This window comes from Eulemur rufifrons, chromosome 4 (genome assembly GCF_041146395.1).
Source record: "Eulemur rufifrons isolate Redbay chromosome 4, OSU_ERuf_1, whole genome shotgun sequence".
NCBI lineage: Eukaryota > Metazoa > Chordata > Mammalia > Primates > Lemuridae > Eulemur > Eulemur rufifrons.
The window spans coordinates 1,082,464-1,099,967 of NC_090986.1; the positions used below are offsets into that span (position 1 = coordinate 1,082,464).

General features: G+C 38.7%; 1 protein-coding gene across 1 annotated transcript; it reads right to left on the bottom strand.

Annotated features, from left to right (window-relative positions):
* Positions 1-3,717: 3,717 nt before the first annotated feature.
* Positions 3,718-10,956, bottom strand: LOC138382498 (olfactory receptor 2T29). The gene is made up of 4 exons (XM_069466975.1): positions 10,809-10,956; positions 10,573-10,699; positions 5,678-5,798; positions 3,718-4,791 (listed from the first exon to the last, which is right to left on the bottom strand). The coding sequence occupies exon 4, from the start codon at positions 4,779-4,781 to the stop codon at positions 3,819-3,821; it is 963 nt and encodes a 320-aa protein (XP_069323076.1). The 5' UTR covers positions 4,782-4,791; positions 5,678-5,798; positions 10,573-10,699; positions 10,809-10,956; the 3' UTR covers positions 3,718-3,818.
* Between the last annotated feature and the right edge of the window lie 6,548 nt (positions 10,957-17,504).

Consider the following 17,504-nt stretch of genomic DNA (forward strand, 5'->3'; position numbering starts at 1 on the left):
CTGCTCTTACTGTGCCCTATAGATTTTGATATGCTGAGCTTCCATTTTCATTTGTCTGCATACATTTTTTAATTTCCCTTTTAATTTCTTTGCTGACCCATCTGTTGTTCCAGAACATGTTCTTTAATTTCCATGTATTTGTAAAGTTTCTGAGGTTTCTTCTCCCATTAATTTCTAGTTTTATGGTACTGTGTTCAGGAAACATGCTTGATATTATTTTGATATTAACTTTTTAAGACTCGTTTTTTGCTTGAATATATGGTCTATCCTAGATAGTGTTGCGCGTGCAGTTGAGTAGGATGTGTATTCTGCAGCTGTTGATGGAATATTCTCCATGTGTCTGTTAAGTCCATTGGTCTCGAGTGCAGTTGGAATCTGACATTTCATGTTTGATTTTCTGCCACGTCCATTGCTGAACATGGGATGTTAAATTTTTCTGCTATTACTGTGTTGCTATCTATCTCTAGCTTTAGATCTATTAAAATTTGCTTTATTTTTATATACTTAAGTGATCTGCTGTTTCGTGCATATATATTTGTAATTATTATATTCTCTTGCTGAATTGACCTCTATATTATTATATAATTACTTTATAATTATATAATGTCTTTCTTTGTGTCTCTCTATAGTCTTTTACGTAAAGTCTATTTTATCTGATGTAAGTAGCTACACCTGCTCTTTTCTGGATTCCGTTACATGGAACAGCTTTTTCCACCCCTTCCCTTTCAGTCTCTGTGTGCCTGTGCACGTGTGCAGATGGAGTGTCTCTTAGGCAGTTTATAGTTGTTTCTTGTTTTTTTTTTTTTTTTTTTTTTTTCCATTCAGCCACTCTATGTCTTTCTATTAGACAATTGAATTCATTTACGTTCAAGGTAGCTCCTTTATTCCTTCTTTCTTCTCTTGCTGTCTACCTTTACTGTTAAGTGATTTTCTGTAGCAGAATGTATCTATCCTTTGGGTTTTTAAAAATTTTTTGTTTACTACAGGTTTTTGTTCAGTGATTACCATGAGGTTTTCAAAAAACATTTTATATTTATAATAGAATATTTTAAGCTGATAACAACAACTTTGATCACAAAATATTATCCTGGAAAGAATTTTATTTTGTTCTCCCATTTCTAGGGTGTTTTATGTGGGACTCCAGTGCATACATACATATTTTTAAATTTCTCAATATTAAAGGGGTACAAAGGTTTTTGTTCCATGGGTACCTTATATAAGGCTTGGGTCAGGGCTGTTAGGGCTCATAACCAGAATAGTGTTCATTATACCCAATAGGTATGTCTTTACCCCCCTGCACCCAGCCTCCCCCCTTCTTGGTGTTTAATGTCCTTTATAGCTCTTTGTTCCCATGTGCGCCCATTGTTTAATTCCTAATTACTACAGAGTACATGTGGCATTTGTTTTTCCATTCCTGAGATACTTCACTCTGGATAATGGTCTCCAGTTCCATCCAAGTTGCTGCAAAAGATATTATTTCATTCCTTTTCATAGCTGAGTAGTACTTCATGGTATATATATATATATATATATATACCACATTGTCTTTATCTACTCATGAATGGATAGGCACTTAGGTTGATGTCACATCTTTGCAGTTGTGAATGGTGCTGTGATAAACATGCAAGTGTAGGTGTCTTTTGGATAAAATGACTTCTTCCCTTTGGGTAGATACCCAGTAGTGGGATTGCTGGATTTAAGGAATCTCCATACTGTTTTCCATAGAGGTTGTACTAATTTGCAGTCCCACCAGTGTATAAGCATTCGTATCTCTCTGCATCCATGCCACTATCTATTGTTTTTTTGACTTTTTGATAATGGCCATTCTAATAGAGTAAGGTGGTATCTCATTGTGGTTTTAATTTGCATTGCCCTGATGATTAGTGATGTTGAGCATTTTTTCATATATTTTTTGGTAATTTGTCTGTCTTCTTCTGAAAATTTCTGTTCATGTGTTTTGCCCACTTCTTAATGATGTTGTTTATTTGTTTTCCTTGATAATTTGAGTGTTTTAAATAGAATCATCAAATATGTTTGTCGTTATGGCCAGCAAATTGAGAGTTGACAGTATGCTGTTTAATTCTTCCAAAGTAAGAGTAAGCATTTTATGTCCAATCTGTTTGACTTCAGAAAAAATATAGGAAACCGGTTTTCTCATACCTTTTTCCAAAACACTTCAGGATCATAAAATAATTGAGCATGTCAAGATGAAAAAGGAATTGTACTTTTCATTATTCACAACCTGGACATAGCCATTAGAAAATTATAGGCGTACATATAACATATTTGTGGTTTTATGTAACACATTAAACAGGACCCTACTTTTGCCAGATATCCTCCTTGGTCTGTCCTGGTGTTAAGGAATGGGCTGTTCCACTTAGATCAGCATCATTTAGTTCACCATCCTCATTCACCTGGTAATTTGGTCTTCAGTCTTGCACATCTCTGACTGATTAGCACAGAAGTCACATTTCTCAAATGCAAATATGATCATTTCATTACTGTTTGTAAAACCCTAGGTCACAGAAGGTTAAGAAATGAGACTAAAAATTTAGTGGCAAAGGAGGACCCCTGGGTCATTTATCTCTTCTAATTGATTACTCCTTTGATCTGTGCTCACGCTGTGCCTTCTCTCTGCTTCACGGCCCTGAGTATGCTCCCCTTGTTCCAGCATCCCACATTCCTCTGAGGTGACTTCTAGTCACCATACAACACTGGGCTCCAGAGTCTCCTCTCAACTCCTTCGAACTCAGATATCACAGGTAGAACTGATGTGTCTTTATGAGCCACGCTCTGCACATGAGTATCAAAACAAGTTATGTATTTTACTACATCTGTTTGCACATAGAACCACACCTACAGTTCAAACTACTTGTGGACAGTAGTCATGTGTTATTCAGAATTTAATCTTATTTAGTTTTTTTTTAAATTTTAATATGGTATAACATGTTTATTGAATAAATGAAGAAATGAATGTCGATACCCTTCTCTGTTTGTGTACTTCAAATATCAGCTCAGATGCCACCTTGAGCAGGCAACCTTCCCTAAATATTCCTTCTACTTGGGGTTAATATTTTAACCTCAAGTTAAACCCCCCACAGTCCCTTATGTGGTCTTAGAGCTTCAATATACACATGGTACTAATTATTTCAGAGAGATACCACCCACTAGATGCCTTCAAACTTGGACCATGCAGAAAATGGTACCCCTCAACGAAGTGGGAAGATAACTGGATTTTCTCAGTACTTACTGGGCACATTGAAATGAGCATGATTTCTAAGATCTTGTGTCACACTGACACCACCCAGAAAGGAAAAAAATGTCTAAAGGGGCGTGGAGAAAAGTCTGCTCTTTAACTCTTCATTCATAGGTGATTCCATATTTATAGAAAAGTAATATTAAGAAAGAATAGTACAACAAACACCTACACAGCTTATACCTAGCCTCACCCATCGTTAACATTGGACTCCTTTGCCTCACTGCTCCCCTCTCTCTCTCTTGCTCTCGCTCTCTTGTCAGTTGAACACCTTATGACATTTTTTCTCTACATATTTTATTATGCACACTTTTCTACAGAATAGAGAGAACTTACCAACTTCCAAAAATGTAACATCAATAAAATACAATCATATGAGAATTTTGAGCAGACAGGAGTATAAAAATGAAAGGCTTTTCCAGTACAGTGAATCAATTTCTCAAAAAGGGATGAATATAAAATGAGATATCATGATGAAAGAGACTGAGAAATAACATTGGCAGAAAATCCTAAACATCTGACATACAGAGAGAAGGAAACAAAATCATTAGTACCATGTTTTCTACTTTATAGTTTCTTGAAAGATAGGTCCCACAGTCAACATTTTCTTCAGAGCCCCCATGACATCCTTATTCCTAAAGCTATAGATGAAAGGGTTTAGCACAGGAGTTAGGATGGTATAAAAGACAGACACCATCATGTCCTTCTCAGGAGTGTGGTAGGAGCTGGGGAGCATGTAGGTGTAGATGGCGGCCCCATAGAAGAGGATAACCACGGTCATGTGGGAGGAACAGGTGGCAAAGGCCTTCTTCCGGCCCTCTGCTGAGCGCATCCTGTGGATGGTGAGGAGAATGAATGAATAGGAGCTTGAAATGACTGTCACAGGAATGAGGAGCATGAGGACACAGCACAGGTACATGAGCGTTTCATAGAGTGAGGTGTCTGAGCAGGAAAGCGTCGTTACAGCAGGGACTTCGCAGAAGAAATGGTGAATCTCCCGGGACCTGCAGTAGGGGAAGGTCATGGTGATTGGAGTGAGCATGAAGCCATCTACTGATCCCAGGAACCAGCAGCCAGATGCCAGGAAGAGACACACCCTGTGGTTCATGAGGACAGGGTAACGGAGCGGATGGCAGATGGCCATGTAGCGGTCATAGGCCATGGCAGCTAGAAGAAAAAATTCTGAACCTACTAGTGTCAAATAAAGGAACATCTGCATCCCACATTCAGGGGCTGAGATCTTATTCACACCCGTGAACTGGTCCATGAGCATCTTGGGCACAGTGGTAGAAATGTACACCATGTCCATGAGAGACAGCTGACTAATGAAAAAGTACATAGGGGTATGGAGGTGCGGGTCAGAGTGTATTAGAAGGATTAGGACAGCATTTCCAGACAAGGCCATCAGGAAAACTACGAAAATGACCACACAAAGTAGAGCTGGATGTTTGGATTGACTGAAGAGTCCCAGCAGGATAAAATATGGTCCTCCACTGTGGTTGGTCATCCAGGTGATATTGTCCATGAGGTTTCACCTAGGCCACCAAGAAGAGATTTAGAGTTAATGTCATGCAACTCTCTGGAATGAACGTTTAGTGAGTCTTCACGTATGTGTATGCACCAGCCTGACTGTGCTGACTGGAAGAAGTCCCGCGGGCCTGGAGACTTGAGGATTATAAATGACCCATAATTTAACACATTTACAAAACAGACTAAGAATTCACAACTGTGGATCAAAAGAATTGGTAACTTATAACCAGGTTGCCACAGTTCTAGGTCATAAACTTTCCTGAAGATAGACAGTGTCATTTGTCAACAAGTACTGGAAATTTGCAGAACTGCTGTCGTATGCTAACACAAAAAGTGAATCATTGAAAAAAAGAGAAATGAAATTCCTTACTTCTAGAGTTTTTGTTATAGAAGTCTGAATTGAATTAACTTCTCTGGTTTAAGGATACCACTGGGATCTTAAATTCATTCAGAGGTATATCCCATATAAGAAAGATTTAGAAAGTAACTAAAGCATAATTTGCAAAAAAAAATCTATACCCAACACTTGAACCCCATCTGCCCATAAAATCGGGCCCTGCCGTGAGGCTCTGTGCTCATGCGGAGCAGGGCACATTCTCAGGAGCAGGGCAGTTCTTCACGCAAGACTGACCCCTTAGAGACCTGAGGGGCACAGGGCAGGGAGCCGGTGCCGCTGCCAAACTGCAGCCGTGGCTTCAGCTTCCCTCTGTCTGCTGTTTCTCTGTCTACTCTACATAAAAAGAGGATAAGAATGATGTCTGAGCACAGGCGTGGTGAGGATCAGATGAGGTAATGTAATGAAAGTGCTTAGAACACTACCGGTTATGGAGGAATAAACACATATACTCTTAAAAGAGTTAATGTATATACCAGTTATTCTGCAGAACCTACCTCAGAGATAGCTGTTACTATTTTGTCTTATGATATGAGATGTTTATTACTTTAGTTCTCCAGTTCCAGTACTTAGTCATATAATTAAAATTTTGATTTTCAAAATAAAATGAGAAGAGATCTATCTGCAAAATAATAAATAAATGAGTGAAGCATGCAACCTACTTAAAAAAAAAGAATTTGGAGTTGATAAAATGTTTTGTGTGTACATAGACTTATTTTACATAAATGTTATAAACTTTAAATATATATTTATAGAAATATACATATATGAATATATAAATATGAATAAGCATAGGCTATGTTTCTTATTTAGCCCTGGAAGAGCAGAGCTTTGTGGAGATCCCATTTCCTGTCTGTCTAGTCCACGGTCCTCCCGGTTCTTCTCCTCAGAGCCCCGACCGTCCGCACTGAGTCTCAGGGTGGAAGAGCTGGGAGTCAGAGGGTCACTGCTGTGTACCGGACAAGGTCTTAGTCGTTTTTGCAGCCACCATGTGCTCGATTGCCTGCCACAGACAATTGTCATGGAACTGAGTGACACAAGGGAACACTGAACAACACTGAGATGTCTCTGACTCCAGCCCACTGTCTCCTCCTCTGCCTCGCTGCTCACAGCCTGCCTCTGGCTAGACTCTGAAGATGGGGCTAGGACAAGTTGAACTTGGTTGCACTTAGGATGCCACAGTCACTTATTCAGAAAAAAATATGTTATAAAATATGATTTAGAGTAGAATTTCTAAATAGCTGCAAAATAAATAATAAGAAAGAACAATAGGTGCAAAATGCATCTGGCCTTTCTGAGGACAGTCCATAAGAGCTTCTTCCACATTTTTCCTTAATGAGATTAAACCTTTTCAACTTTTCAATTTCTGACATGTTAACTGTTAAATTTTGGTAGCTCTTGCCAACAATAAGAAAATAATAGCTCCTCTTTCTGGGAAGACTTTAGCAGTGGTTATAATGTGGGGATATTTCAGAAAGAGTTTAGAAGTAGAGTTTAGAAGTTTCAAATACATTTTGTACTTTTGTAGTGATTCCAAAAACTAGCTAAGGTATTTAATTCATTAACGGACCCAAGGTTCTGGGGTCCTGACACAGTAGACAACACTGCAAATGAATGTGATGCCTCAATGGAAGCATCCAGCACATGGGAGACACAATGTATAACCATACGCACGTATATGTTAATAATGTGCATATTCTGCACACGTCTATATTCCCTATGTCCAATACTAGCCCCACTGGCAAATGGTGGTGAAGCTCTACGCAAAATTTAAAGACAGTCCAATAAACCACAAAACACAACTGCTGACCTAGTCCATATTTGTCACCAAAGTAAAGCAGGGACCAGGAAACTGTTTGCTCAGGAAATTGAGAGAGAGCAGGATGGCAAGTGAGGGGCTGTTGCCAGACAGATCTCTGCTGCACTTTGGTGAGGGTCACTGTCCTCAAGCCACTCAGAACAGCTTACCCGAGACACCAGACAGGTAAGGAAACACTGTGTACCACTCACGGTGACTGACCTCTCAGTTCATTCTTATCCTTTTTGATCCATTTGCTTGAATTTCATACAAGCAGCTGAGTGCATGGTTAACTTGGGGAATTATTAAAAGTAAGGGTAGAGCAATATCAAACCTTTATTTGAAGCTGACAGTGTCTCTGGAATTGTTCTAATGCTTTACCACATTCTGTCTTCCCCAAGGGCATATGAGATACTTTCTCATCTTATATTCTATTTTTACAGATTAAGAAATTCAGGCTATCGGGGTACCTGCCTAACGTCACATAACTAACCTGAGAGATGACTCAAGTCTCAGCCTAAGTGTAGGACCCAGAGCATGTCACTCTGCCTCAGTTCTCTTGGGGGGATCGTCCTCTCTTTGCAGTCTATCTACAATTTGGGTGTAGGCCACCCACTGTCAGTTTCATCAGGAAAACACAGATAAGACTGGGACATTTGTTTCTAGTGTTTGTGACCCTCAGTAATCATCCCAACTCCACGGACAAAAAAATGACTATATTTCCACTATAAAATTTCAGTCGTGGGAAAACAAATGCATCATCACAGGCAAATCCAAAAATATGGAAGAAATATATACTACTTTGTCCATAAATAATTGGAAATAAAAAAACTTATTTTCTAAAATGTTGCAGTAAATAAGTGTTATATAAAAGTCCTAAGAGACAAAGCACATTTTCTTTTCCCCATAAAAATAGATGATGGGGAAAGAGAGGAAATGCTGTCAAGAGCAGCGCTTACCCCTTTGCTTCTGCAGCACTGGCTGCGAGTCCGCTGGACTCACCATCAGATGATGTCTCGAGCTTCACCTAGAAGGGCTAATGGCGTGTGGCCAGGTTAAGAGCACAAGGACAAGCAGGAAAGTGACATCATCCCTGGTTTTACTATGTCCATTAGGGGAGTGGGTGGAAGTTGCCTGTTGATAAATCACCTCTGGGACTTTGAAGAAGAATGCAATTAAGAGAGCTAAAGGAGCCAGTAGATAGCTCTGTTGCACTTTTCTGGTTTTCTTCAAATGGCTTTTTAAATCTCCTTCTATTGTTAAACTCAAAATCATAACCAATATTAACAATAATCTCATCATCACTAAAATCTTATCTATGAAATATATAGCCTTAGTCTTTTTCACTTTACATAATATATTCCATATATGTGTGTATATATCCCCATTTAATTTCAAGTAAATTTTATGATATATTGTTATTTTCCTTCTTATCTTTCATAGGTATAGAGTCTGAAACTCAGAATTCGATTGATAAATCAAGGACACCACCATCAGTCAGCACCGGGACCTACACTAAAACTGAGGTCATCTCCTTCACAACTTCCTCTCACTCACTTTTCATTCGGGACTGATTGAACCCTTTGTTTGTCTTCTGTCACTCACTCGCAAGCTATGTTGCTTTGGTGTTGAATTTAATTTTAAAGTGTTTGTTTTTGTTTTAAACACTGACATGCAAACTATAGATAAATCTAAAAATACACACTCGTTGCATGAAAATTTTAAAACCAACCCCAATGTAATCACCCAGTCAAAAAATCATGCTTCTGAGCTTATGTCTTTCCCTCAAACGACAAGTGTTTCTTGAGTGTACACAACGTAGGAGGCAGTTGGAATACAGCAGGGAAGACGAAAGGAACCCCACCTTCTTGGATCTTAAGGCCAAATTCTTCTAAACTTTACACAAAAGTTTAGGAGAAAACTAAATGCACTAAAGTGCGTTCTCTGGAAAAATGTTAATCATTTTCCCACTCATGAAAGTGTTTCTGTGACAGCCTTCGTCCGGCCCACACGTGAGGGCTGGGGCCTCCTCCGACCTCCCGGGCCTCAGCCTGCGGATGCTTTGTCCTGACTCCTGCGCTACCTGGTTTCTTACCAGGCTCTGGTGCTGTGTGTTCTGGGGGGACACTCGAGGGTGGGAAGAAGAAAGACACTGGGTCTTTTTTCCTGTCTCTGGCCATAGTCTCTGGCAGCGGCAGCAGCCAGAGGCCACAGGGACCACGTGGGGTGGCAGGCTCCCACGCCCTGGGGGAGTTCCCGCAGCACGGGTGGATCCCGGGTCCGGGGTGCTGCTCAGCTGCAGGGCGGGGCTCCGTCAGCGAACCTGGGGTGCAGAGTCTCCATCAGCTCAGCTGTTAGGGGCGTGTGGGGCCCAGTGCGGAGGACACTGGTCCTTGCGTGACAACTCCCCTCCCTGCTTCCCCAGCCTTACTGCCCTTGGTCACCTCTGTAACCAATCTCCTGCACTGAATCTCTTCACTTTGAGATATGTAGTGTTTGTATATGACTCACAGTGTGGAAGGAAGTTAATATCTATCAAATTAATTATACCACAATTTGCAATTATCCCCTAATAGTAAATAGTCATTGTATTCAAATTTTAAATTATAAATTTTGCTGAAATAAAAATGCTTATGTAGAAAACACTCTCTGAATGTAAGTTTTCCCTAAGATAATTTACCATAGGATATACAGCATTTCAAACTTCTTAATATACCACACTAAATTACTTCTCCAAAAGCATTTTAAAATTGTTATAACATCAAACTGCACCTACACTAGTATTGTGTGTGCTCTTCCTTCATAGTCAATTGGATAGATTTATTATCATTTAACTTGCTTTTCTTTATTGCTGATATGTTTATATGATTTTTTTATGTGTTTATTCATGTAACTGCTGCTTTTGTGACATGTGTTTATATCCTTTATAAATTTTTTCTATTGAAAGCTCTTTTTATAAATATAAAAGTGTTTATATATTAAAATAGTAACTTTGTGAGTGGTATGGACTATAATATTTTTATTTCAGTTTTGATTTTGATATTTTGTCCCATCAAAATTTTTAAAAGTATTTGGTTTAATATACTAACTTTAATGACTTGTTTTCAGTGCTTTTGTGTTTAGAAAGTCGTCACACATTTGGGAATTATTTAAAATATCTGCCTTTACATTTCTTAATAAATGAGCATAAGGACCTTTGTATATTTAAGCTTTAATACAGCAATAATTTATTTGGGGTGTGATATGCAATGGATTGCTAACATGATTACTTTCAAATAGAGACTAACTTTAAATGGTAAATGATCTTTTCCTTCTTTCTTTCTTTCTTTCTTTCTTTTTTTTTTTTGAGACAGATTCTCGGTCTGTTGCCCTGGCTAGAGTGAGTGCCGTGGCATCAGCCTAGCTCACAGCAACCTCAAACTCCTGAGCTCCAGGGATCCTCCTGTCTCAGCCTCCCGAGTAGCTGGGACTACAGGCATGCGCCACCATGCCCGGCTAATTTTTTCTATATATATTTTAGTTGTCCAGCTAATTTCTTTCTATTTTTCTTTCTTTCTTCCTTCATTCTTTCCAAAAATACCGATTCAGTAGCACTTAGGTGCCAGCCGCTCTTCCAGGTTTGTGGCAGCGGAGATAAAGGTGCCGCCCGCACAGAGCGCACAGGCCAGTGTACACAAAGGCAATAAACATAAATACGTAATGCGGTGTCGGGTATCAAAACCTGCAGTGAAGACAAACAAAGGCAGGGTAAGGGTATAAGAAGGACGAGGGACTCTACTTTGCACAGGTTGGCTAAGACCCTTTATTTAGGAGGTGAAATGTTAGCAGACCCGTGAGTGCAACGACTGAGCCAGTCATCAAACAGCCGAACAGAGACATTTAAGCGTAGGGAACGCGAAGAACACAGACTCTGAGACAGAAACTCCCTCGCCACGTTCGAACAGCAGCAAAAAGAACTGCGGCCCCAGGTTGAGGTGAGAAAGCTGCAAAAACAGAAAATGAAGTCAGAGGTGGGGCCAAGGGACCGGCGCTGTGAAATCGCGAGGGTCGCGGAAGGGCCGGAGGCGGCCACGGGCATGTTTAAGGAGGGGAGCACAGAAGCTCAGGCCCAGCACGCACAAGAGTGAATGCGCATTTAGAGAAAGAAGGGAAATACCAACCGACTCTTGGTCCCTGTCTTCTATGCGGTCCTCAGGAAGTTTCCCAGGCGTGCTCACACACTCTTGTCCTGCCCGCTGCTGCTTTCCCGCCTCCCCCCGTCTGCCACGTGTCCCAGCAACTGCCAGCACCCACAGAACTGCACACACAGGGGCCCCAAAGCCCTGGCCCTCCTCGCTTCTCTGTAAATCCTACCTGAGAGTGGACTGAGAGCGCGGAAAGCCAGAGAGGACAGACGGACAGGCATCATTGGGAAGGCCCGATGGGGAGTAAATTCGGGAAGCAAGAATGCAGGAAGCAGTCTGAGCCAGTCCTGGTGAGGCACGTGGTGTCAGGCAGGGGAACGGCAATGGAGACGGTGAGGTTGCCTTGCTGTCTATGTACACAGGAATAATAGGACTGGGTACGTTTGGAGAGGAAAATTGGAACTACGGTTAGGACTTGCGTGGCCCAGTAGGCCTCCACGTGGAGATGGTGCAAGGCCGGTGGCTACGGAAATCAGGAGTTCGGGGGAGGACAGTCCTGAAATCACTGGTTGAGAACCAGCAGTGTGTGAAGGAGATGATGGGATTGCACAAGAAGGAAAGGCCAGAGTCTCTATACCAGGAGCCAGGGTAGAGGAGGTTAAGTTTCCATATTCTCACTTATTTTTCATTGTTCTGTCACTGTATTCCTTTAAAATACCTTGTTTTATTGATGTTGCTTCATACTTTTTAAGTGGAACAATTCTTGTCTTCTTGGATGTTCCCATTCAAAATGTTCAAATTTTTAACAGTTTTTTCTTTAAGCTGATTTTTTAAACCATTTGGTCAGGTTCAGAGGATCTAACTAAAATTTTGATTAGAATATAATTAAAAAATATATTTGGAAGAATTTATGTTGTTAAAATGTTGAGGATTTTTATACAGAAACATGATAGGCCACATACATTATTCAAGTAGTTAGACACCAAACCTGATTTAAATTTTTTTTCATAAAATTCTTCCACAATAATTGTTGAGATTATCTAAGCACTTAAAGAACCAACACAAAGTTTTCTCAAATTCTTCCAAAAATAAAAAGTGGAAGAAACACTTCCAAATTCACTTTGTGAGGCCAACATTATTCTTAAACCAAAGCCAGATAAGGACACTACAAAAAAGGAGTGTTATAGGCCAATATTTCTGATGAACATAGATTCAAAAATCCTCAACAAAACACTGGCAAACCAAATTCAACAGTGCATTAAAAAGATTCTTCACTGTAATCAAGTGGGATTTATCCCTGGAATGGAAAGATGGGTTAAGATACACAAATCATACACCACATTAACAGAATAAATGATAAAAATATGTGATTATCTCAACAGATACAGACAAGGCACCAGATAAAATTCAACATCCTTCAGATTAAATGCTCAACAAATTGGTTATAGAAGGAAGGTAACACTACATAATAAATCCTACAGCTAACATTATACTCAGTGGTGAAAAACTGAAAGATTTTCTTCTATGATCAGGAAAAAGACAAGAGAGCTCACTCTCACTGCTTCTATTCAGCATCTTATTGGACGTTCTGGCCAGAGAAATTAAGCAAAAAAAGAAATAAAAGCTTTCCAAATCATAGAAAGTTAAATTTTCTTTGTTTGAAGATTATATAATCATATATATAAAAAACTCTAAAGACTCCATCAAAATACTGCCAGAACTAATTAAAGAATTCAAGAAAACTGCAGGATATAAAATCAATATACATAAGTCTGTTCTGTTTCTATACACTAACAAGGAATCATCCAAAAATGAAATTAAGAAAAGAATACCATTTACAATAGCATCAAATAGAATAAAATATGTAGGAATAAATATAGCCAAGAAAATGAAAGATCTCTTCACTAAGAAGAGATAAATAAGTGGAAAGCTATCTCATATTTGTGGACTGAAATAATGAATATTCTTAAAATGTCCATATTTCACTAAGCAAATGTCTAATTCAGTGCAATCCATATTAAAATTCCAATGACATTTTTCACAGAAATAAAAATAAGTGCTAAAAGTTTTATGTATCCATCCACAAAATACATCAAATAGCCAAAGCAATATTGATAAGAAGAGCAAAGCTGGAGGCTTCACACTCCCTTATTTCAAACCATATTAAAAACTATAGGAATCACAAAAGTGCAGTACTGTCATAAAGACTTACATGTACATAAATGAAATAGAATAGAGAGCCCAGAAATAAACGTATGCACATGTGGTCAATTAATCTTGACAAAAGTGCCAAGAATGCATGATGGGGAGAGAATAGTCTGTTCGGTAGTGGCATTGGGAAAATTAGATATCTGCATTTGGAAAAATAAAATTGGACTCTTATCTTACACCATACACAAAAATTAAATCAAAATGGATTAAAGACTTAAATATAAGACCTGAAATTGTAAAACTACCAGAAGACAACCTCGGGGAAATAGCTCATTGACATTTATCTTGGCAATGATATTTTGGATATGACATCAAAAGTAGAGCAACACAAGCAAAAAATAACAAATAGGTCTACGTCAAATTACAAAACTTTCCACAGCAAAGGAAGTGACAAAATGTAAAGGCAACTTACACAATGGGAGAAAATATTTGTAAACTGTATATTTAGATACAAAATTCAATATCCAAAATATAGAAGGATCTCATACAACTCAATAGCAAAAAATCAAGTAACCCAATTTTAAAAATGTGTAAAGACAATATAGAAGATATTTTTCCAAAGAAGACATACAAATAGCCAACAAGTATATGAAATGATGTTCAACATCACTAATCATCAGGGACACAATGAGATATCAGCTTACACCTGTTATGAAGGCCATGATCAAAAAGATAATACATAACAAGTGTTGTTAAGGGGATAGAGAAAATGGAAACCTTGTATATGTACACTATTTGTAGGAAGCTAAATTGGTACAGCCATTATTGAAAACCATGTGTTCATTTCTTAAAAATTACAAATAGAGCTACTATATGATTCAGCAGTCCTACTTCTGGGTATATATCAAAAGGAAATGAAATCAGTATCTCAAAGTATGTCAAAGAGATATGTGCCCCCCCATATTTATTACAATATATATATGAATATTATGCAGACAGAAATTAAAGAGATGGAAATTTTGCCATTTGTAACAACATGGATCAACCTGGAGGACATTATGCTAAGTGAAAGAAACCAGATACAGAAAGACAGATGTCACATGGTCTCAGTTCTATGTGCAATAAGGCAAACTCATAGAAGTACAAAGCAGAGTAGTGACAGTGAGGGGCTGTTGGTTGGGGGTAATCAGGAGATGTTGGTCACAGGGTCCATGGTGACTACAGTTAATAATGTCGTAATATATCCTTGCAATTTCCCAAGGGAATAGCTCTTCAGTGTACTCACTACCAAGAAATGGTAATTATGTGAGGCTGTGGATGTGGTAGTTACCTTGATTTTGGTGATTGTGTTCAATGTATACAGATAGCCCTCGACTTACAATGGTTTTACTTATGATTTTTTGAGTTTATTGGGGTAGAAATGTGGGGGCTGGGCCTAGAAGAAAGGTGAAAGAAGGGCCCGGCGAAAATGCCTTCCCAACGCTGCTTGTTTGATGTGTGCAAAGGTCAGCTGAAAACAGCTGATGTGTAAGGATGTCTTTAAAGAAATTAGCAAATGACTCTGACCTTTGTGCTCCAGCCAAACTCTTTGTTCTAAGAGTTATTAGCCATATCTTCACTTCTTGTTTCTTGTCTGCAAAGTGTTATGCTTGCTTGAGTTTCCCCATTCCTGTGTGCTCCCTGACCTTCTGCACATATCCTTGGTAATAAACACAGGAAGCACCTCAGCTGGGGAGGCCATTTTCTCCTTCAGACTTGGTATCTCCCCTTCTTTCTAAACACCATGTGTTTTGCATAATTATTCCTTCACTGCCCAACTCTGGAGTGAAAAGCTTCCACTATGTATAAATGCATTTTTGACTTCTAATATTTTCAACTTATGATGGGTTTATCAGGGTGTAACCCCATTGTAAGTTGGGGAGCATCTGTAATATGTCAAATCATCATGTTGTACACTTTAAATATATACAATTTTTGTCAATTATACTTGAATAAATTTGGGGGGAAAAGGAGACTATAACAACAGTAAAGAAATGTGGTACATGATCCTCAGGTGATGCTGGATCCAAGGGAAAACAAGTACAACAGATGGGTGTATGTAATAAGAAAGAGCAAAGAACAAAGAATCTGGTGCTATGTGGGAAAAGATAAAACAACGTATATTATAAAAGCAACAATACTTACATCAAGTAAGGGTTTTTGTATGAAAGGAGAGATACAAAAATAGCCCACAGCAATAGAATATGAATTGAGAGGAGCAAAATGAAGTGTAGGTATTTTAAAGCCCTAATGATCCTTTACATAAGGAGAGAGGAAATTTAAAGTAAAACAAGAAAAAAAAAAATAAGGAAAAGATTCGGTGCAAAGCCTACAGTAAAGGAAGTTCAGGCCCAGCATGGTGGCTCACACCTGTAATCCTAGTACTCTGGGAGGCCTAGGCGGGAGGATAGCTTGAGGTCAGGAGTTTGAGACCAGCCACAGCAAGAGTGGGACACCTTCTCTATGAAAAATAGAAAACTTAGCCTGGCAAATTGTCACGCCAGCCTTTAGTGCCAGCTATTCGGGGGACCAAGGTGGGAGGATCGCTTGAGCTCAGGAGTTGGAGACCAGCCTGAGCAAGAGCAAGACCCCATCTCTATTAAAAATAGAAAAACATTAGCCGGGCATCGTGGCGCGAGGCCTGTATTCCCAGCTACTTAGGAGGCTGAGGCAGGAGGACCACTTGAGCCCAGGAGTTTAAGGTTGCAGTGAACTATGATGATACCACTGCACTGTAGACTGGGTGACAGAGCAAGACTCTGTCTTAAAAAATTAATTAGTTAATAAATAAAAAATAAAGGAAGTTGATTCATCAGAAAAAAATAGACAAAAAATCAGTAAAGACAAAGAAGTTCACTAAAAATAATAAAATATATAATTACAAGTTTAAATTTGTATGCTTCTAATAAAGTGGCTCCAAAACATAGCACACACAAAAAATATGGAACTAAAGTAAAAAATGTAGTGGGAGATTACATTCCCTTTGCCATAACTGACAGAAAGAATATATGAAAATTGGTAAAATTAGAAAATTATTTTCAAATGAATATGTGAAAAACACTATCTCCAACAATGGTGGTACATAGTGAACATTCACAAAAATTGATCACACAAGTGGCCATAAAATAAGGTATAACACATTTCAGGTCTGAAATCTCTGCAGACAATGTTTGAATTCAAAATTCAGTTTAAAAAGGTGAATAAAAAAACCTTCCCAAAAAGAAAATCCCTGGTCCAGATGAGTTCACACCCGAATTTTACCACACCTACAAAGAAGAACTGGTGCCCACCCTACATAAATTATTCTCCAATATCAGGAAGGATGGAATTCTCCCCAACACATTTTACCAAGCCAACATAACATTGATACCAAAACCAGGAAAGGATGCAACAAAAAAGAAAACTACAGACCAATATCTCTTATGAATATAGATGCAAAAATTCTCAATAAAATCCTAGCAAATTGAATCCAAGTGCTTATCAAAAAAATAATCCATCACGACCAAGTGGGCTTCATCTCAGAGATGCAGGGATGGTTTAACATACGCAAATCTACAAATGTAATTCACTACATAAATAGAAGCAAAAATAAAGACCATGTGATCCTCTTAATAGATGCAGAAAAAGCATTTGACAAAATTCAACACCTTTTATGATAAGAATGCTTAACAAAATAGGCATAGATGGGACCTACCTAAAAATGATACAAGCCATATATGACAAACCCACAGCCAACATCATACTGAATAGGGAAAAATTGAAAGCATTCCCACTTAGAACTGGAACCAGGCAAGGCTGCCCACTGTCCCCATTACTTTTCAACATAGTATTGGAAGTCCTTGCGAGAGCTATCAGGCAAGAGAGCAAAATCAAGGGAGTCCAATTAGGGAAAGAAGAGATCAAACTCTCACTCTTTGCTGATGATATGATGTTAAAATATCTGGAAAACCCCAAGGATTCAACCAAGAGACTCCTGGAATTGATCAATGAATTCAGTAAAGTCTAGGGTTACAAAATCAGTACACACAAATCAGAGGCATTCATATATGCCAATAACAGTCAAATGGAGAACCAAATTAAGGACTCAGTACCCTTCAAAATAGCAACAAAGAAAATAAAATACCTAGGAATATATTTAACTAAAGAGGTAAAGGACCTCTATGGGGAGAATTACGAAACACTGAGGAAGGAAATTGCAGAGCATGTAAATAG